This window comes from Sturnira hondurensis, unplaced genomic scaffold, assembly GCF_014824575.4.
Source record: "Sturnira hondurensis isolate 20B ecotype Veracruz unplaced genomic scaffold, ASM1482457v3 Scaffold0006413, whole genome shotgun sequence".
NCBI classification, from domain to species: domain Eukaryota; kingdom Metazoa; phylum Chordata; class Mammalia; order Chiroptera; family Phyllostomidae; genus Sturnira; species Sturnira hondurensis.
The window spans coordinates 35,540,962-35,562,099 of NW_028079044.1; the positions used below are offsets into that span (position 1 = coordinate 35,540,962).

Sequence of the window (21,138 nt, forward strand, 5' to 3'; positions counted from 1 at the left end):
CATGTGGAAGTTATTTTAAGCTGACATTATTTTTAGTAACAATACTGCTTTGATGTCAGCCAGCTGCAATTTAGAAATTTGGCTCTAGTCTGAGGGGAGCACTGAATGGTTTCTTTTTTATTACTTATGGCATGGTCCGTATAAACCATGCCTAGCCATACTGCATAAACCATAATCATTTTAGAAAATATAGGATAATGAGTTTGAAACAGAGTTGGAGTAGATATCTGGTACTTAAAATACATTCAATTAATTAATATTTCCATTGATGCATATATTGATATAAATGAAATCAATTTGGTTTTAACACTACATTGACTTTTCCCCCTAAACTGATAAATGAAACTTGCTACCAAGAAACAGAGAAATACGCTTGCTACCCTCCTTAATTTTCTGCAAGGTAGGCAGGCTAATATTAAATGACTAGAAAATTACCAGTCTATAATTTGGCTTTATGGTACTTTTTGTCTAAAATTTAAATGATAAAGTTAAGTAATATTTAAATTTGGAGCCATAAACTCAATGAATAGCTGTTACCTTTTCAAAATGAGAATCTGTTCTCAGTACAATAACATGGGTCAGGTAATTTAGAAATAGAGCAGTAAGCTATGCAAAACAATCACCAGACTTAATGTTTCCATTTTTCCCAATCAAATTATCTATTTTCTCAATCATTAATTGGCATATATTTGTATAACATAAATATCTCATGCAAATACTGAAAATTACTATATAGGATAAATCATCAATGTGTAAGTATGTGCACTTATTAACAGAAACTGGCTATTTTATTTTCACGTTATCTCAACCTCATAACTGGTATGAAATAAACAGTAGGTATTTAGTACTTGTTTTTAGTACTTTTTCCATGCATTCTTTTCTCTCTGCTTTTACCCCCACCCCTTTCAACATTTCCACTGCACTTTGAATTATTGTGTATATTAATTTCTATGCCTTCGTATTCAAGTTTTGGCAGTACTATCTATATTTTTCAGCTACTAGTTTGAACTCTGTCTTTCCCTTCCTATGTCTTGTCTTTCAGTTCATTCTCTAATTAGAAATCATTACCAAAATATAGATTCAGCTGTAACTAAATGGGCACAAGGAAAATAACGTCCAATACCTCTATGAGTAACAACTGCAAGTTCTTTAGTTCTTTCTATCTGCTCAGCATTTCTTGGTCTTCTCCTTGTACTCTGTGTATCTGCTGGATGAGGAGGGAGCCCGTCCTCGGACGTGTTGGGGTCCAGACCTGCGTTTCTGAGATTCGTAACTTGCACTCGCTGTTCCTCGGAAAGTCTATGGATGGTGACAGCTGTAACACTGGATACAGTAACATCTGCAGATGTGCTAGCAACAGCAATAGCACCAGTGGCAGTCCTGTTATGTTCCTCTAACTCACCAGTGGAGGTAGTGTGGGTCAATGTAGAAGAACCTGTGGGACACAGTAGCACTAGATGCTAACTTTTTCTTTTAAATTGTGTTTATTTTTTTCTGATAAATTTAATAAGTCATATTCCCTCCTATTACCTTAAGGATAATCAACATTAAGAGGCATAACACAAACACACCACTAAAATGTGAAGCAACCAGATCTGATGGTTGGTTTGTATCAATCAACCTATGGATCGATTTTACACATAAATACATCACATTTCATTATAATACAGTCCTAGGGGAAAGGTAAAATAGTAAACCGTTTATGTGGCCCTGAATCAATCTTCTTTGCTATTTATTGACAGATGAGTTTTAGCAACAAATGTCAAGCAAGTGACAAGTTTTGATAGAATGAGGAAATATGTAACCACACTTTTCTCATAAGAATGCTTTAAATAGTCAGTGTATCTTTCTTCACAATTTTGGGGAAAATATGAAAATAATCTATTTTAAGACAAGCAAATGAAGAAAGGAGAATTTAAAAATCAAAGCCAAAATGAAAATGATTTTTAAAAATGAAACATGGAAATATCTGCTCCATGAAAATATTAATCATATTTGCCAGCAAGCAGTCAACATGATAAAATATTCAATGTCATGAGCTATACATACTTTAGAACTTAGTGAACTGTTTGGAATTTGGGTAATACTTTTTTCTATTTTAAAGTAAAATTTGAGATTAACCAGTTTTCCACTAATTAATATCGAACACATCATTTTATTTAGAAATGATTGAAAATTAAGTATGTTACTGTGGATATTTAATACAAAACTTGTTTTAAAAATGGTTCATAACTTCTCACTATCTCATAAGCATTTTACAATATATATCTCCTCATTTTTAACTTTATTATTAAAGATTTACTATAATTTAAAATACATTTTAAAGATGCCAGATTAGTTATCTCTTTTTTTTTTTCTGTTCACTTATGTTAACCTTTTAAAAGTTTGTCCTGGATAAATCCATAAATAATTCTTACATGTTTTAAAAAAGTATCCTTATAATAGAAGCGGGAAACTGAAGGAAGATACATTTCAAAGAATCTTGACAGCTACAATGCTTTACAAAAAATTGTTAAGTTTTGGAGATACACCCTCTAATTACAAATAACAGTCAGGTCCACGTTAGAAATAGTCTGAATATTTTTTAAAGCCAATGAGTGGCGTATGCTTTCCTCTATGCGCCTTGTCAACAAACTGCCCTCCCCACGTCTGTCCACAGCATAATTACAGTTGTAGACAAAAGCGCACAGAGATCTTTTAACCACTCCACGAAAAGAAAATAGCTACGTCACTTAATATGTTCTGAGCATGCTCTGCCTTCTCTGTCTTCTCAGGGACGGGGGTGCTTAGCAGACAAACACTGCTGGTCTCTATTCTAAAGTCAAAAAGGAAGTCAGACGCACAAGGAGTTTCATGAAGATTAGAATCTACTCAAGTCATGTTATTTATGCAAATTGGCCAGTATTACTTACTAAACTAATATTGGTAAAGGTTTTCTTTAATCACAGAATTAAGAAATAACTATGCTTACACTACTGACGTTCAGTAATAGACCTCAAGCTAATCAGACTTTGGGGATACCCACGTTCTTACTCATTACCATAAAAACGGTTAACTGATTCATGTCATTCTCTTGAGGAATTTAACTATACCTTCTATTTCTGAAAGAAAGCATGAAAATAGAATAAAAAACTACTATTTTAAAACTTTTCAGAACTTCACTATAATTTCCAGGCTGTTAGGTTTAGTTTTAAAAAGGAAGCCATTTAACTATAAACATGTTGTGACATAGAATCTAAAAGTATATAAAAAATGAGATTTGTACCCTGTCTTTAATCTCAGTGTTCCTAGCTTTAACAAAGTAAACTGAATAGCTATTATAGTCCATCAATAAGGTCATTACAACTAAACCCAAATAATCTTTTGTATTTAGGTTAATGAATCTCTGGTAATTCTTGGGAATGTGTCTAGATTCCTTCTATAATTAATATTTAAGACCTACAGACCAATTCTGAACCCATTTTCTTGACGACATCAGAGGATAAATACAGTTCCTGACCAAATCTGAGAGTTAAAACTGATCTTGGGTAGCATGTAGACCTAGGATTTGCTAATGACCCCAATATTAAAATCTTCAGTAACAGAGCTCTATTTCTGGTTAATAGTGGTGGTGATTAAGTACCATTTTCTTTTTTTAAGACAAAGTGTTTTAATATGATTATATTTAAAAAATTAAATTGTCAAAAATTTATGATTAATCAAATATCAAAATTTTAAATAAAGGGACAGACAGCATTACTGAATTTTCTGCCTCAATCTGCATTTTTTCTTTGTTTTTATTTTTTAATGTTTAAGTACAGTAAGTACTATTTTCTTAACCAGACTGTGTAATAGGGTATATACTGTTGAAATAAAGCATTGAGAATCCCATTTCTTTAATAACAGCAATCTGACCAGATATACACTATACTTCAACCAGATAGTTTACTAACTGGTTCCTATGCTTTATTTATGTTTTGTATGCACATTCTTTCTTCCCCATACTAAGAGGCAAGCTCCCTGAAGCCTGGACTTTTGTATATTCTAGTCACTGCTGAATGGCATCTAGTATGCTGGCTGGTATATAGTAGATGTGTAAGAAACATATGTCAAAAGAAATAATAAGCTAATGAATTGATTTAATAATAATGCCACAATGATATTAACAGGAATAAAAGAGATAAATTTCATAAATAAAACATGATTATAATTTTAACATGGCCAAGTAGTATTTCAAACAATATAATGAATCAAAGATTATTGCAAAGGAAGAAAAAAACTGAATATTTTTAAACTGTCAAAAACATCACTTTGAAAAAGTGAGCAATCTGTAGATAAGTAATAAGAGTAACTTTAAGTTTTTTTGTCATCATTCCCCAAACTTGAAAGCTTACAGTGTTAGTGTAAAATAGGCTTACTCAGAGTGTTCAAATTTCAATAGAGTAAAAAGTAGCTATACTTTATAAGGTCAGGAATAGAAATGCATCTAATTTTGTTCAGATATGTTTAATATATATGGTGGAAATATAAAGAAATAATACAAGTTTCCTTTATTAAAAATAATCCTCTATCATATAGTCACATTACATATGATATAATAATTTAATTTAGAATGTAAACCAATTTAGAATATTGATTTTGGTACCACTTTATATTGGAAGTGTGTGGAAGAGATTTCTAACTTTTCAAAATGTACCATTTAACAGCTGAAAAACACTCAACATTTTGCATACATAATTGTTTTATGTTGTAGTTATTATTGTTGTAAAAAAGTCTTNTGCAAAGGAAGAAAAAAACTGAATATTTTTAAACTTTCAAAAACATCACTTTGAAAAAGTGAGCAATCTGTAGATAAGTAATAAGAGTAACTTTAAGTTTTTTTGTCATCATTCCCCAAACTTGAAAGCTTACAGTGTTAGAGTAAAATAGGCTTACTCAGAATGTTCAAATTTCAATAGAGTAAAAAGTAGCTATATTTTATAAGGTCAGGAATAGAAATGCATCTAATTTTGTTCAGATATGTTTAATATATATGGTGGAAATATAAAGAAATAATACAAGTTTCCTTTATTAAAAATAATCCTCTATCATATAGTCACATTACATATGATATAATCATTTAATTTAGAATGTAAACCAATTTAGAATATTGATTTTGGTACCACTTTATATTGGAAGTGTGTGGAAGAGATTTCTAACTTTTCAAAATGTACCATTTAACAGCTGAAAAACACTCAACATTTTGCATACATAATTGTTTTATGTTGTAGTTATTATTGTTGTAAAAAAGTCTTAGAATTAAGTATAGCAACAATCCAATGGTAAATATGTAATATAGCTTATCTGAAATTAAAAATATATGTATATTTTACTTTTCAAAAAGTTTTAGGGGGGCTACACAATATTGTAACATGGTATTTAATAGCACAGTGTTAAATGCTCATATGACATACAAAAACTAAGGAAAATAATGTACATTCAGAAAATTCATTCTTCATTTGAAATAAAATCATGTATACAAGATGTAGTCTTCCACAATTATATTAGTCTTTTATTAAGTTGCTGGAGATATATAAAATTGGCTGTTTACAATATAAACACACATCTAAAATATGTTTATTAATATCCTTTAACAACACATTCTCAATATAACAAAAATAAATGAAATGGATTACATATATAAGCATGCTTCTAGAAATCATAACTACATGTTATCTTTGGAATTATGACAACAGAAAATGACATACATAGTACATGTAAACTTGCAAATTTGTTTAATGATAATATTAACAATATTAAATTTAGGTTTTTTATTAATGAAAATTATGTTTTTGAAGGCTTTTTATTTCAGTAGTATATCTACAAGAGACTAAGCATAATTAATGAAAAGCCATTTATAAGTGTATCATTTCAAAAGTACAGAAAATATTCATATCATAATTGATTTTGATTTTTTATTAATTTTAACTATTGTATATACATTTAAAATATGCTACTTTATCTTGTAATTATTGTCTAACTCATCACAGAATTAAAGAACAGAATATGTTGCTAGAGATTTAAGTGGATGGCCCTAAATATACATATTACTATATAAGCACAGTGAAAGATAACTGCATATTCTGAGAAGTAGTTTTTAGGTATTTATGCTTGGCGTGTTATTTATATAAAATCATATATGCTGTTCCATTAATTTTATTATTTCAAATAAAAGGCATATATTAAAGTATAAGTAACAAAATAATTCTAAGTGAATAATTTTTGGTATTGTGATATTTAATAAAGAAAAAACATTAAACATGAAAACATGAAAAATAAAAATATGCAACATATCAAAATTAAATGTAAATACAACAATTTTATTTGAGCAATAATTTAAATATCCCATAAAATTTAGCGTATGTAATGTAATGTGTACATTGTACTTACTTTATTTAATAGTACATGAAACTTCGAGGAACATGTACCTCAGTAGGTGAGGTCTCTTGAAAAGTAATTGAAACTTGAGGAGGTAAGTTAAAGCAAAGCCACTGCTTTGCTACATGTTACAATTTTCAGAAAGCAACTTGTGGTTGGCAAAATAAGATTTTTGCATTTTATACATTATTCATTATAGTATCTCAAAACCTGTACAGACTAATATTTTATTGCATAAATTAATAAAGTGTATGTAGTGTGAATATTCAACTTAGAAAGAGATGGGTAAATTGAAATGGAAAGTAGCCCTTAAAGTATAAAATATAAATGATCTCCATTTCATTACGTGTTACCAAATAGGACATTTTCTAAGTAGGAGAGCTTTAAGTAAACAAATCCTGGAAAAAATAATTTATCATTTAGTTTGAAAGAGTTGGTCTACCTGCTCTTATAAAGTTTTTATTTTAAAGTAAAATGCTGAATTGATGTTGAAACTACATACTATTATAATCTTAAAATATCTAATGAAGTGATTATAAGACATTCTTGATTATAAGATACATGCCTCTAAGAAAGAAAACAGAGGCCGATTTAACCTTAATATGACAATGCAAAAATGCTGTCACCTGCTTACAGATTGCTGAGATGTTAAACTGAAATAAAAGTCGATCTTCATAAAGTAAAAAAAAAATTGATAACACAAGTAAAAGATTTTCTATGAACATGATTAATTAAATGAAAAAGATATGTGCTAAATTAAACATACTACTAAGAGATTAAATATAAATTATCTTTCTGAGTTGGTTGAAGTATCACTATATATTTTTTCTCCAATTGTCACATTTTCAATTTAAATTTCTAAGCATTAAATAAGAAACCAATATTAAGTTTTGCAAATATATTTGTTATTGTTAATCAAATACAAGTGATCTTACTGATTTAATATAAAAAGTGAATGAATAAATATTTGCAATCTAAGCTAAAACCAATGATAGCAAGATTTAGTGATGCATTTACTAAATCCACACCTACTATGAGTAAATAAATAATTATAGAAAATACTCAACATACAATGGGCTAAAGATAGTTTATTAAGAAAATAGTGTTGTAAAAATTGGAGAAATAGGTACAGAAAAATGAAACAGGACCACCTTCTTGCACCACACAAGAATAAATTCAAAAAGGATCAAAGACTTTAATGTTAGAACGGAAAACATAAAAATTGTAGAAAACATAGGCAGTAAAACTCAGACACAACTATTAACAATACTTTATCTGATATATCTCCCCGACAAGGGAAACAAAGGAAAAAATAAACAAATGGGAGTATACCAAACTAAAAGTTTCTGCACAGCAAAGGAAAATCAGCAAAGTAAAAAGACAATCCACAGAATGGAATAATGTATTTGCTGATACATCTGATAAGGGGTTAATATCCAAAACTTATAAAGAACTTAATAACTCAATGCCAAAAAAACAAGTAACCCAATTAAAAAAAAGGGCAAAGGACCTGAATAGACACTTCTCCAAAGAGGACATAGAGATGACCAATAGATGTATGAAAAGATGCTCAATGTCACCAATCATCAAAGAAATGCAAATTAAAACCACAATGAAATAGCATCGCACATCCATCAGAATGCCTTATCATCAGATCATCAGTAAATCAACAAACAAGTGCTGGTGAGGATGTGGAGAAAGAGGAACCCTTTTGCGCTGTTGGTGGGAATGCAGACTGGTGCAGCCAATGTGGAAAGCAGAATGGAGATACCCCCAAATTTTAAAAATGGATCTGTTTCTTGACCCAATGATTCCACTTGTGAGCATATAATGGAAGGAACCCAAAACGCTAATTTGAAAGAACGTAAGTGCCCCTATGTTCACCAAAGCATTATTTACAATTGCCAAGAAATGGAAGCAGCCTAAGTAGCCATCACTAGATGAGTGGATAAAACAACTATGGGACATTTACACAATGAAACACTACTCAGCTGTAAAAAAAATTTACCCTTTATGACAGCAAGGATGGACTTGGAGAGCACTATGCTAAGTGAAATAAGCCAGTCAAAGAAAGACAAATACCATATGATTTCACTCATATGTGGAATCTAATGAACATATTGAACTAACCAGTGAAACACAAGTAGATTCATAGATAGAGAGCAGGATGACAGCTAAGGTGGGGAGAGAAGGAGATGGAGGACTGAGCAAAAAGGAAAAAGGACTCATAAACATGGAAAACAGTGTGGGGATTGTGGGGGTGGTGATTAAGGGGACTACATAGTAATGAAAAATACAATAAAATAAAAATAAACAAAATAAAATAATAAAATATATACTAATGCCAAGTTGTTTACATGGAAGATAACGTACTCATATCCTGAATTTTGAACTTTAGAAAAACCACAGGCCAACCATAAATACCTTTATCTAAGTGAAGTATACAAAAATCATATGTTTCAGAAAGTATATGATTAATCTGTTAGTCAACTATGACAAAAGTATACGTACATGTACCAATTATGCCACATCATGCACGATATATGCAGCGAATATATGTTGTATATAATATATAAATTATTGTATAATTGTATAATATAATTATACAATTGTAAGAAACTGAACCTGTCCAGATGTGTTCAAACAACATCAGATCACATCATCACAACATAACTGTCATTTATGTTCTGTGTGGTTGGTAGAAGTAAACAAAAGAGAGGAAGAAACACCCAAGAACTTAATGCTATTCGATTTGTATTTTCTCAGAGGAGGGTAGCATGCCCCTTCCCTTCCCTGTCCAGCAACTCTTTTCCTCCAAAATGTTTTATAATGAAAAAAAAATTATATGGTAAAAAAGAGAACAGAAAGAAGTAGAGGAAAAGAGCTGGGGGAGTGTGGTTATTCTTTGTACCAATCATCGCGGAAAGGGGAAATAAGGGAAGGTTTCATTCTAACCCAGCTGACTGTGTCCCTGAGTCCAGCTTACCTTGACTACCTGACTGTATCCATGCTCATCCCCTATGTAATTCTACCACCACCTTTTAGTTTGGGGAAGACGGGGTTTCATCATTTTTCATTAATTGTAAGTGCTTCTCTTCTTTAATTCCTAAATTACAAAAGGTACATAATGCTGGATTAATATATGCACCGTGATTTAAAGGGAAGCATGGAACTATCCTTACCGCCACATTTTTCTCTCTGTGGGTACAGAGGCTGCCGTGAAGATGCTCTCTTATGTATTACCTTCTCAGGATTGTTTTCTTACAATTAGAAAAATATCTTTATGGGTGAGAGAACTGCCTACTACAGGGATTGCTGAACTATCTCATTGGAATGAGTTCATTTTAAGGTAGCATCAGGGGCAGCTTGAGAAATACACATTTTGGGGAGAAGTGTCAAGCTTGCAGTAAGATCATTGTGGAGGCCTTTATAATCTTGGTATCTGATCTTGTGTGAGTGTAATATGATTGGAAAAATGGCATTATTATTGACAGGTGGGTTATAATGGAGGCGTGGGCAGATTGCAAAGGGCTGGCATTCTGAAGAAAAGGCAATTATGTTGTTGATTGTGGAAAGGTTGCTGAGCAACTGGTGAGCAATGGCATGAATATACTGAAATAGAGAAACTTAATAAGAAACTCAAGCCAAAATAGTCTTAGTTTCCTTAGTTTCATACACTCTTTGAAACACTTGTTATTCTATAGCAGCTAATTAATTGGTAGCAGGGGTGATTTGCTTAAAATTAAATACCATTCTTGGCTTAGACAAGTAGCATGTTAAAGGAAAAAAATCTTCAGAAATGGTAACAAACTACAAAGTTTAGCATACAAGGTCACCATTAACTTGAAAGGCAAATACATTATATATCATGTATCAGGGTCTTAAATATATGTTATGTTATTTATAGATTTTCATATCTAGAGGTAAACCTTTATATTTCTTCATGTATTACTCTGCCAAGTTCCTTTTCACAAAGCATAATTTTATCTCAAGACAGTAATTTAAAAATATCCTATAGTAGCATCAATAAAACTGAGTCAGGGTGCTATAGCAATGATGTCTGAGATATATCCTAATACTCGGCTTCAAGTATGTTTTGGTTCTTTAGCTTGCTTATGAATGAGATAGTGTTAAAATTTTTAGATACAATGAGGAGACCTGACTGAGGAGGATCTCCCAGTCATCACTGTGACCTCTGGATGACTTTCTCTGACACTTGACTCTTTGGGAGTGCAGAGTTTTATCCTCTGAGTTACACACATCAGAAGGTTCATTAGAGCTTCATTTACCCAAGTCTCCCCTGGGGAAGAGACACGTGAATAGGTGTTTTACGTACAATGAAATTCCACCTCACTTAAAGATACTGGGAAAGACAGGAAAAATGAGAGTAAAGGGTTTTAAACAAAGGTTTTTAGTAAAGGATTTGTGTTTTACATCTTTGTAGATGCTGAAAAAAGAAACCTTGTCTTGTATTCATTTCAGAGAAAGAAAATGTTGTATACTCAGTGAATCTTTCTATTCCCCATCCTTTCTATACCAAGGAAAGTGACAGCTTTTCCCTATTCTGTCTTTCAAGAGCATTTTAAATGTGACTCTAATACTTAGTAAGTTCCATCTTTCTTCTTTTCTAACAAACACAAGTTAACAAACTACTGCATACAAACACACACACACACACACTTTAACACATAATATGAATATATGTTTAAATAGGAAACCATTAAGAATTTAAAAATTTAGAACTGCCCTGGCCAGGTAGTTCAGTTGGTTAGAATATCATCCCAGTGTGTCAACATCGGTTCTCAGTCAAGGCATATACAAGAAGCAACTAAAGAATACATAACTAAGTACTAAGTGGAACAACAAATGTCTGTCTCTCTCTCTCTCCAAAATTACTAAATAAAAATTAAAAAATAAAAATAAAAATTTAGAGCTATGTGTCATGTTCAATAAAGAATACACAAAGAACTATGAAAATATAGTTGGCATGTTCTTTGCTGTGCTTCAAAAGCAGGAAAGACTTTATTAGCAGAGGTATTGGGATTGAGCTTAAAAGGCAAGCACTGTTTGGTGCATGAAGAATAAAAAGAACATCTAGTTACAGGTAACAGCTTAGAAAAAAAGGATTGGGTGGAGAAAAGGCAAGACATGCTCCAGAAATTGCAAATTATTTGGTTTACAGAAATTAGAAGAGCCACAGCAGGTTTAATAGTCAGGGACCAATGTTTTTGAGACTGAAAAATGTCAATTTAAATTAAAAAAATGAGGTATTAATGACATTTTAAGCAGGAGGTTGATGTGACAAAGCTGTTATTTTAGAAGTTTGTAATCGCTGTAATATTGAGAAGACATTAGAGATATACAGACTAAAGGGAGGCCAAACATGTAGCTAACTCTGCCATATGACTATGAGCACCTTGGAATAGGGTTGCTGGCTTTATATTAACATATCACTGTTCATTTGAATGTCAGATGAACAATATTTATTCTAAAAGTATGACCTGTGCAATACTTGGGGTACATTTATAATAAAATTTTAGCCCTGGCTGGTTGCTCAGTGGACTGAGTGCCGGCCTGAAAACCAAAGAGTCACTGGTTCGATTCCCAGTTGGGGCACATGCCTGGGTTGCCGGCCACATCCCCAGTTGCAAGAGGCAACCACACATTGATGTTTCTCTCCCTCTCTTTCTCCCTCCCTTCCCCATCTCTACAACTAAATAAATAAAACCTTTAAAAGAATTTATCCATTGTTTATCTGAAATTCACATTCAACCAGGAATTCTGGCTATTATCTGGAAACCTTACTTTGAAAGTGATTCTGACTTACAAGCTGAAAATTTTCTGCAGCCAAGCAAGGACAAGCAATAAACAAACACTGATTCTTCTAATTTAAGTGTGTTTTGATTCGTCCTGTGAAAACTCATGGAATGCCAGAGAGTGGGCCTGATGACATCACAAGTTCAACTAGACAAAAATCCATGCAAGTACCTTTTTTTTTTAACAAAATAAGAAATGAGGACAAATTGAATGAGGTATGTGGAGGCCATTTATCACATTTGTATCTAAATAATTTTAGTATTAAAAGAGTAAATGCTCTAGGTTAGCCCTTTATTCAGTATGAAATACATGTTATATATTTTATGCTTATGCTTGAGGAAGAAAATGCCTACTGAGCATTAAATCCATAGAGGACTGTGAACACTAGTAAAGGGAAGTTTCACTACCGTGTAGTGGGGAGGTCAGAAGAGGGAGCCCTCACAACGCTCCACTGGATGTCCAGTCACAGGGAAAATTGGTGATTATAGTCCCCCACAGAAGAAGCAACAGAAAAGAATGGCCCGTCATAGGCTCCAACAAGAAAAGATGCACATTGCACCTCCTACAAGAGGTCCCTTACCCCAGCAACTCTACCAGTGAGAAGCCACCCTCTCCCTTAATTCTCCCTTTTCTCCAGTGGGCTTCCATTGAAAACAGGTCATTCCAATTTCTTCCTTTTTCTCTGTAAACTAACATTCTTCTCCATTGTTTGTTGGACTTGCTTATGGCTTTTGTTATAGCTTGCTTGTCCCAAAATGCAATTATTTGCTGTTTCTGAATAAATGTGTTTTTCTGGTTTAAAAAAATTGCTTTTAATTTTAAGGTCAACAGGACATTCAAAACACACCAGCTTTCTTAACAATGCTTTAATCCATGAATACTTGAGCTGAGCATAGTTACAGCAAGAACGAATTGTATCACAGCACTGGCAATGACAATAAATACTGAATAAGCTGGTTATTCCCTAGTTATCGAGTAAGTCATTTTATTTGTTAATCTTTTTCCCATTCTTGTTTTTTAGGTGATAGAAAATACAGAATGGAAAGGAAAAAAACCCAGTTCTATCTCTCTCTTCCATGTACTTTTACATATATAAATTGAAATCTAGATATATGTGAGATATGTAATGAAAAGTATACATACATGAGATACATATCTTATACGAGAAAGAAGAGGCTTATAGACAGTATATACAAAGAGACCATATATATGTATATATGTTATATATCTATATGTGTTTTGTGTACATGGGTGTGTGTATATATGTATATATATATAATCATATATAATATAGGCTTACTTATGGTGTGTATATTAAAAACTGAATTCTGAAAAGAATTTTTGAGTAAGTGTGTTTTGTTTGATCAAGATCATGTACATTCATGTATGTTTCAACTGGTTGACTTCCTGATGAAAATGTTAATTAAATCAAAGGAAATCATTAAAATGGTTTTGCATATCTGGGATTTTTTAATATACCTGAATAGTTTTGATGCATTCCAATTGCAGGTAACAATATAGTTACGGAATCATTTTCCTGTGGTATACTTTTAACTCTCAGAAGGACAATGGGAAGTGGGGGGGGGAGGGTAAGCAATGGGGAAATGGTGGGACAACCATAACTGAACAACAATAAATAAATAATTAGAAAAGAATGATGGAGGCTTGCTCCTATGGAATGGTTTCTTTTTATCTTTCCAAATTTCTGAGAGGTAACTAAGACACTATTAATTGTATTTGACACTCCAACATGTTTGACTTCAAACGACTAGATAGCAAAATGATTTAAACAAACATGTTATAAAAAGCAACCAGTATTTATTGAGCATTTATTATATTCAAGGCATAGCCTTCATTGATTTCATCCTCAAAAATACCTGTGACAAAACTCAGAGCAGTTTCAAAACATACACTGACTCACTTTGCTAGTAAGTGGAAAAGATAGGATTTGGGTCCAAACTGTGTAATCCCAAACCACAATCTTACATCCTGTGAATTAGGACATTTCTCTCTATCCCCTCTAATACAATACAACATGTAAACTCATGTCTGATTCAACATGTAATTTTTTAATGTTTTGTTTTCATTGCATTTCTTTCTCATTACCTCCTTTTTTCACACATATCCTTTTCCATCTGCTGCTTCGGATGTCCTTGCCTCGGGGGAGAATGGTTGTATGGGGCTAGAGGAAGACTTGTTCTAAGAGCTCTCCATAGCTTTTGTTTCCTGACAGCCTGGGTCTCTTTGGGGGTTTGATCAAGGTATGGGCACTGGGCCATGACTACAGACAGAGGTGGGAAATGCAGGCGTGGCAATGACATGCACACCCTCCCTGCTGCACTGCAGAAAGTGGAAGGGCCCACAGCCTGGACTTACACCTTTGGCTAAGAGTGCACACGATGGCTTGTCATGGAAGCGTAAGATCTTCGGCCTCCCTGGGAAACATGGGCTTCTGCAGGAAGGTTGGGTGCCTTTCTTCCCATTGACCAGGTGCTACAAAGATGCCCTGGATTCTTATGCAACTCAAGAGAAGAAGTAGGTACCAATGTTCCTTCTACTGTTTTTCCAATGACCTAGATAGAATTTTCCTCCTGTCAAGTGCAATGGGGGCTCTCTCATTTATTTGATTTTAAGAGAACAAACTGGCATTTCTTGAATATACAAGTTTGCAAATTAAATTTCACAACTGTTTAATTTGCAATTACAGCAAATATGCACACCATACCCCAATAGCCTTTTTTGAAAAATAATTTACTTTCAGCCTGACATGATGCCACTGTGTTCTATTTCCTCCTTTAACTATTATAGTTTTTTCTCTCATAAAACAGTTCTTAGTAATCTAATTTCACTTATCTTTTGAAAATCACCAACTGCTCAATAGTTACATGACTCATATCATCATCCCGAAGGCCTCTTATTATGTTGTAAAACTGGATCTTTTCTTTTATTTTTTGACATAAATAAAGCTTCTGTAAATTTCTGGTTCTTAACTTTTACCTACAAGGACTTCTTCAATTTTTCAAAAAATGTCATGGGAGTGCTGTTTTTCCTCACTCCCATGAACGTTTTATTGCTCATGGAGAGTAAATGCTTTACTATGAGGACTTTTCACCCAGGAATCAATTAGTCCTCAGCAACTATTCCCCACTGATGCCAAGTCATAAGAATCATAGCCTCCAACAAGTTCCTACTTCATGCAAGCTCTGTGGTAAATATTTTACATCTAATATTCTGCATGTTCATATGCAGCAGATGTTACTATAATTTATATAGTCAGATGTAAAGAATTTGATTAAGGACATTCACCGATGTATGCATTCAAGGGTTTGTTGCCATAGGCATCTCATTCATTCATTCTTTCATTCAGGCATTTATTCACAAGAAGTTATTGAGTGCCCCCCCTGTGACAGACAGTGAATGATCCAGAGGTGAGTAGTACAGACAGTATGTCCCCTAAAAAGATCAAACTCAATAGGGAGAGACAAAGAGTGGACAGAGTAGTATAACAGCTGGTAGAGAAACACAAGGTAACATTTGAGCTCAAACCTTAATAAAATAAAAAAGTGGGACATAACAATATGAGACCTGGTAGATCTGGCACTTTTATTCCGACTGTCAGATTCCACAGCTCATATTCTTAACCTTGGTGGCATTCTGCTTCCTAAGCAGTTACGCATTAGGCATTTCCCTTTGTCTATAACAATGTTCTACAGTCTCCTGTGCTATGAAGTAGTACCCATTATCATTTAATATAATATTATGCTTTAAGAATAAATTACCCATTTAAAAATAAAAAATTAATAGAAATATCACCATTTATTTTCTTATTCAATGAATATATGTAATCTCCTACTGTTTGCTAGCCACTGATACATGCTATGATATAGTGATGAGTGAGAGAGATAATGTGATCAGAGAAATATACAAACAAGAACAAACAATAAAATACAATTGCAATATATTAGTGTGTTAGATTAGATGCAGTCAAAAATTCTTTGCAACTCTATCAAGACAGCCTATTTCCCCACCCCTAGATCTGGCCTGTCCTTGTGACTCACTATGACGGAGATTAGAGAAGAATGATACGATGTGAGTTCTTGAGCCTCCATTGCAAGAGGCTCGTAGCATCCACCTTTGCTGTGGAAAGTTTCTCTGAGACTGTCCCAAGCAAGTACGCCCAGCCTGTGGGCAGCTGAGTGGTACAAGGAGGAGAACTGATGTGTAAGGCCATAGTGGACCCCTGAAGCACGGTCAACCTCCAGCTTCATGTAACCATGCACATGAACACAGAAACAGCATGCCGAGCAACACCAGTTGAGAAATAATAAATAATTGCTCATTTAAGCCTTTAAGATTTGGGGTGGCATTTGCAAGCCATGGTTAACTGACACAATGAGTGAAATACAGAGCTTTAGAGGAATATACAATAAAATCTTGAATCTGGTCTTGTGGGGTGATTTCATAAAGAGAAGCTTTTTGGAGAAAGCATTTTAGATTAAAACCAGGAAGATGACCAGGGATTTCCAAGGTGAAGAGGAAGGAAAGAGGTGGTCCAGATAGAGTACGCTCCATGTACAAAAGCCACAAGGAAAGACAGACTTTTGTTGGTTCCCAGGAATCTAAGACCATTTAGTGTGGTAAAAGATAAACTGCAAATAGGAAATCACAATAATTTAGGCTGAAATTATAGGCAGAGTGTGCACTGTGGGAAGTTGGGACAAGGCAAGAGGAGATCTCTCGATGTCACCACGTAGCAACAGAAACAGTCCCTCAATTCCACTCACTCTCTTAGCACCATGTTGCTCTCGTTTCTTTTCTGAATTAAACATGTTTTTTAAAAAAAAAAAACTGTACTAGTGCTATGACAGGTTGCATTCTCATTTCACAGATGGAAAATATAAAAAGCATTCTCAAGATTAAATTTTTCCTAAATGTGGTTACTTGGAGGCATTTCTAAAGCAAACTAGGAAGTTACAAGCAGTTTGACTTTTGAACCCACGAGTCTGAAATGCCTGTACTCATTTCCCTTGGTTGTCAGCTTTCTATCTTCCAATGCCACACCCATGAGAAACGAGTTCATCCTTTTTTTCAAAGGAAGAGAGAATTTTTTGGTGAATAAAAATATATGTCACAGCAAGGCTAATGAAGGCCCCTTGGAACTCATGCTGCGGAATCCCAGCCACTAACCAGAAGGCTGCAGGGGAGTTGGTGGATGTCAGGGGTCCTTAGAGACCCCCAAGATGCCACATGATCATGAGAAGAGTCCATCCGCAAAAATGGTCAGCTCCACTGTTTGTGGTCACATTACAAGATGTGTGACCAAAAATGTGTTTTCCGTTCAGAAAAATGATTTCTGCTATTAAATGTCACAGAATTGGTGCAGTTCTTCCTTTTCTGAGAGAGACCAGGATACTTTCAAATACGGGTAAATAACTTACAAATTCTAATTAAGATGAAACTGCAGATGGTAGGCCTTGAAACAAATCAGAATGAAAGAATAATATGCCCGTCAGTCAACAGCACAAACTGACATTTATTTGCACTGTAGAAAAGAGAGAACAATATACAGAAAATATTATTCTGTAATCCTACAATCATATACATACGTTACATATAGCATTTTCTTGAGTTAGCCCAGTTAAATGATCCATAGTGATTAAATAGTATTTATAGTGTGACTACATATATACTTCTCCTTTCTGCAAAATATAATTATTTACAGTAATGTTTTATTGTTGTTCAAGTACATAGTCTTCACTGTTGTTCAGAGTCTTCATTCCCGCCCCCCTCGGTGCCTCCCTGGCACAACCACCCCTGCCTGGATCCTCCCTCCCCCTTGGCTTCGTCCATCTGTCCTTTATACCTGCTCCTTGATGAGGTATTTTTAATACCCCTTCATAGATTAGCTGTGTATAATTTGAGGAAAAATAGTGTTTTGGAATTTGGTATGGGTTCGTGTTAACCACGCCGAAATGCTGAAACTAGGAATACCATTGTGGGTGATTTGCCTCAGTTTCCTCACTTATCACATGAGGATTATGGGCAGAATTAGTGTTTCTCAAATGTTTCATCAGGAAATGCTACCTTCATTAGATTTCTGGGGGAAAAAAACCTTTTTCTTACACATAAAGTGAATCACTTTCAAAGTAAAAAAAGTATGCTCATTAAAAAATCATGGAGTCTGCTAATCAGCACTTCTAATCACCATGAGGTAACCAGTCTACCACCGGGTTAATTTCATTATAGTTCTAAGCAAAGAAAGTTGATGTTTTATTTAGCATGTGAGACCCTATAATGGGTAAATTTTAATTATGTTTTGTGAAATAAAGAAAATAACACGTTATTATTTTCTTCAGGAAGCCCCCCAAAGAATTACAGGGCTACAAGATATTTTAAGGTCCATCCGAGCTCTACAAGTCCATGAGAATAGAAATTTTAATGTACATAATTAATTTATCTTAATATGTTGTCTGCCTGCCTTCCTCTCCTCCTGTAGGAGGAAGCCAGCACTGTTCTCTCTATCCTTGTCTCTCCTCTCTTTCTTGTTTCTTTTTTCTGCTACAAACTCTACTAGGATTTTAATACATTTCAGGCACTCAAGGTTTTAAAAATGATCAAAGGAAGAAAGGAGATACCAACAAAGTAAGCATGGGGGTTTCAGGGGGGTTAGTGCCATTGAAGTACAAGTACAGCAGGTGGTGAGAGCAAATGTCTAGGTTACTGAGGGTGGCCTGATTCACACTGGCCTATCCTGAGAAGGAAATGTTTGTGCTGAGCCCGAGTGGTGGGGTGGGGAGCTTGTCACAGGAAGACTCGAGAGCTCATCTTCTACTCAGAGGGAATAGCCAATACAAAGAACCTAAGGCAGAGTAAAAACAAAACAAACAAACCTGTCGAAGGAGGCAGTGAGAGAATGCTAAATATTAGGAAGTTAGGAACTTGCATGCCATGGTAAGAAGTTTGGTCTTTTTCTCCGATTTATTCTAAGTAGGCAGTGGAGAGTGAAGAACTGGTTTACATCCAAGCAAATCCCTTTGCTGTTAATGGGGAGTGTGTCTGGGTGCGTATGTGGGCACGCTTGTGTTGTGTGTACGTGGGGAACTGATGATGCTACTAGCTAGCTGCTGCGACAAGAAATATGTGACACAGTAGCAGTAGAAGAAAATGAGGCAGATTTCCTGGCCTTTTTCCCCACTAGAGCATTCCAAAGATGAAAAAGTTTGAAAATAGCTATTCCGGAGCTTCTGCACCAGAGAGCACATTTGCAAAGACTGGTAAGGTCAATATATCAGACCAGAGACCCCATATTAAGAGCCATGGGCAGATCCATGCCGAATGAGGAGCTGCCTGGGATGATATGCAATGCATAATGAGTACGGAGGTTTACAAGTATCCAAATGGCTAATTGGAACGGACGTTTCAAATAAATAACAGAAGAGATGGGGATGCTAAAAGCTGAGGAGAATGGTCCCTGATAGAAGCAGGTGCTGCGAGCAGCAGGGAGACGCCAGCGTAACTGGCACAAATGTGACTGTGAATAATGTTCTTTCATGACCCTTAAAGTCTATAATCCATGCTCGGGAAGTGTGTCCAAATATTCAGAAAATTTTCTTCTCGGAAGTTTTAAAGAACAAAAAGGATACCAAGGCTAACATGGGACATAAAAACAAAACAAGACTGGACATTCTGCAAAATGACATGAGCTGTATTAATTCTTGATTCATTTAACAAATATTGAAAAAACATACTTTTTAGTGTCTACCACATGCTAGACATTCTTATGCTGAGGATCTTCTTTTCAAGGAACTTACACTTTTAAAGGAGAAGACAACATAAAACTAATAAGTTATCATAGAAAGGAAATATCCAACAGTGAACTGAAGAAATTTTTAAAAGTAGCATAATGGAGAGTGTCTGCTACCTAGTCAGTGAAGGTCTCTTTGAGAAGAAACCATTTATATTGTGACCTAAAAAAAAACAAAATGAGAATGAGTCAAAATTATATGAAGGCCAGGAAAAGAATTCCAGGAAGAATGTCAAGGTTGCTGAGCCACAAACAGAGAAGAGAAGGGTGGTGAGAGTTTGGTGACACAGGCAAGGACTGACCATAGAAAAGCCAAGGAGCTGTATCCATTAGCTTTTTTAAACACATGTGCTGATAAGTGGTGTTGATGTTTGGAGGTTGACCTGGTTTACACTTTAAAAAGTCACCCTACTTTCGTGTGGAGAACAGAGAGGCAACAGGGTCAGAAGACACAGACCTAAGAGGAGGCTAGTGAAGTTTTAAAGGCTAGAGATAATGTTTCTTGATATTTGGGGACGATGGGTTAACTTAATAATCAAGGAATAATTAAAGGTAACATGCATTTTATATCAGATCATATTAACTAATTCTTCCAAATATCAAGCACACATTTGTGCTGGTGCTAGTTACCCCTAGCAAAGAAATTTAAAAAGTTAATATTCTGCATATGTGAAGTAATGTCCTATATATTAATCCTATATAATACTCATTCAATGAACATGAATGAGTATTTTCAGCTACTATCAGAAATAGGATTCTTGTAAAGAATAACTAGATGCATAAACAACTAAAAACTGTAATGGACCCCAAGCTTTTTCATTATTATTGCTCCAATGAAGAGAATAAATACAACAGATAAGATGTACGATGTTATGTTGTCAATCTTTTTCATGAAAAATAAGCATAATAGAAACTATTTATGTGAATCCATAGTATGTATAAAGTGGCAAAGTACTGCAATAGGTTCTTTCAAAAATATCATGGGCTATAATTTTAAGATAATATTATATATTAGAAAGTGTTATTACTGTCTTATCACTGATAAAATTAAGATTCTGAGGGCTAAGAACTTCATGGGTGTGGACTGAAGTTGAATGAATGTTCCTTGCTCCCTAACACTA

At 34.2% G+C, this 21,138-nt stretch overlaps 1 protein-coding gene across 3 annotated transcripts in view; it reads right to left on the reverse strand.

Annotated features, from left to right (window-relative positions):
* The window catches only part of CSMD3 (CUB and Sushi multiple domains 3), a 935,029-nt gene that overhangs the window by 576,896 nt on the left and 336,995 nt on the right, over positions 1-21,138 (reverse strand). Inside the window, exon 7 of one of the 3 annotated variants that reach the window (XM_037048420.1) lies at positions 1,124-1,435. The exons of the other annotated variants lie outside the window; for them this stretch is intronic. Coding sequence (XP_036904315.1) covers positions 1,124-1,435 — 312 coding nt within the window. The remainder of the gene's footprint in view (positions 1-1,123; positions 1,436-21,138) is intronic. 3 annotated transcript variants of the gene reach the window in all.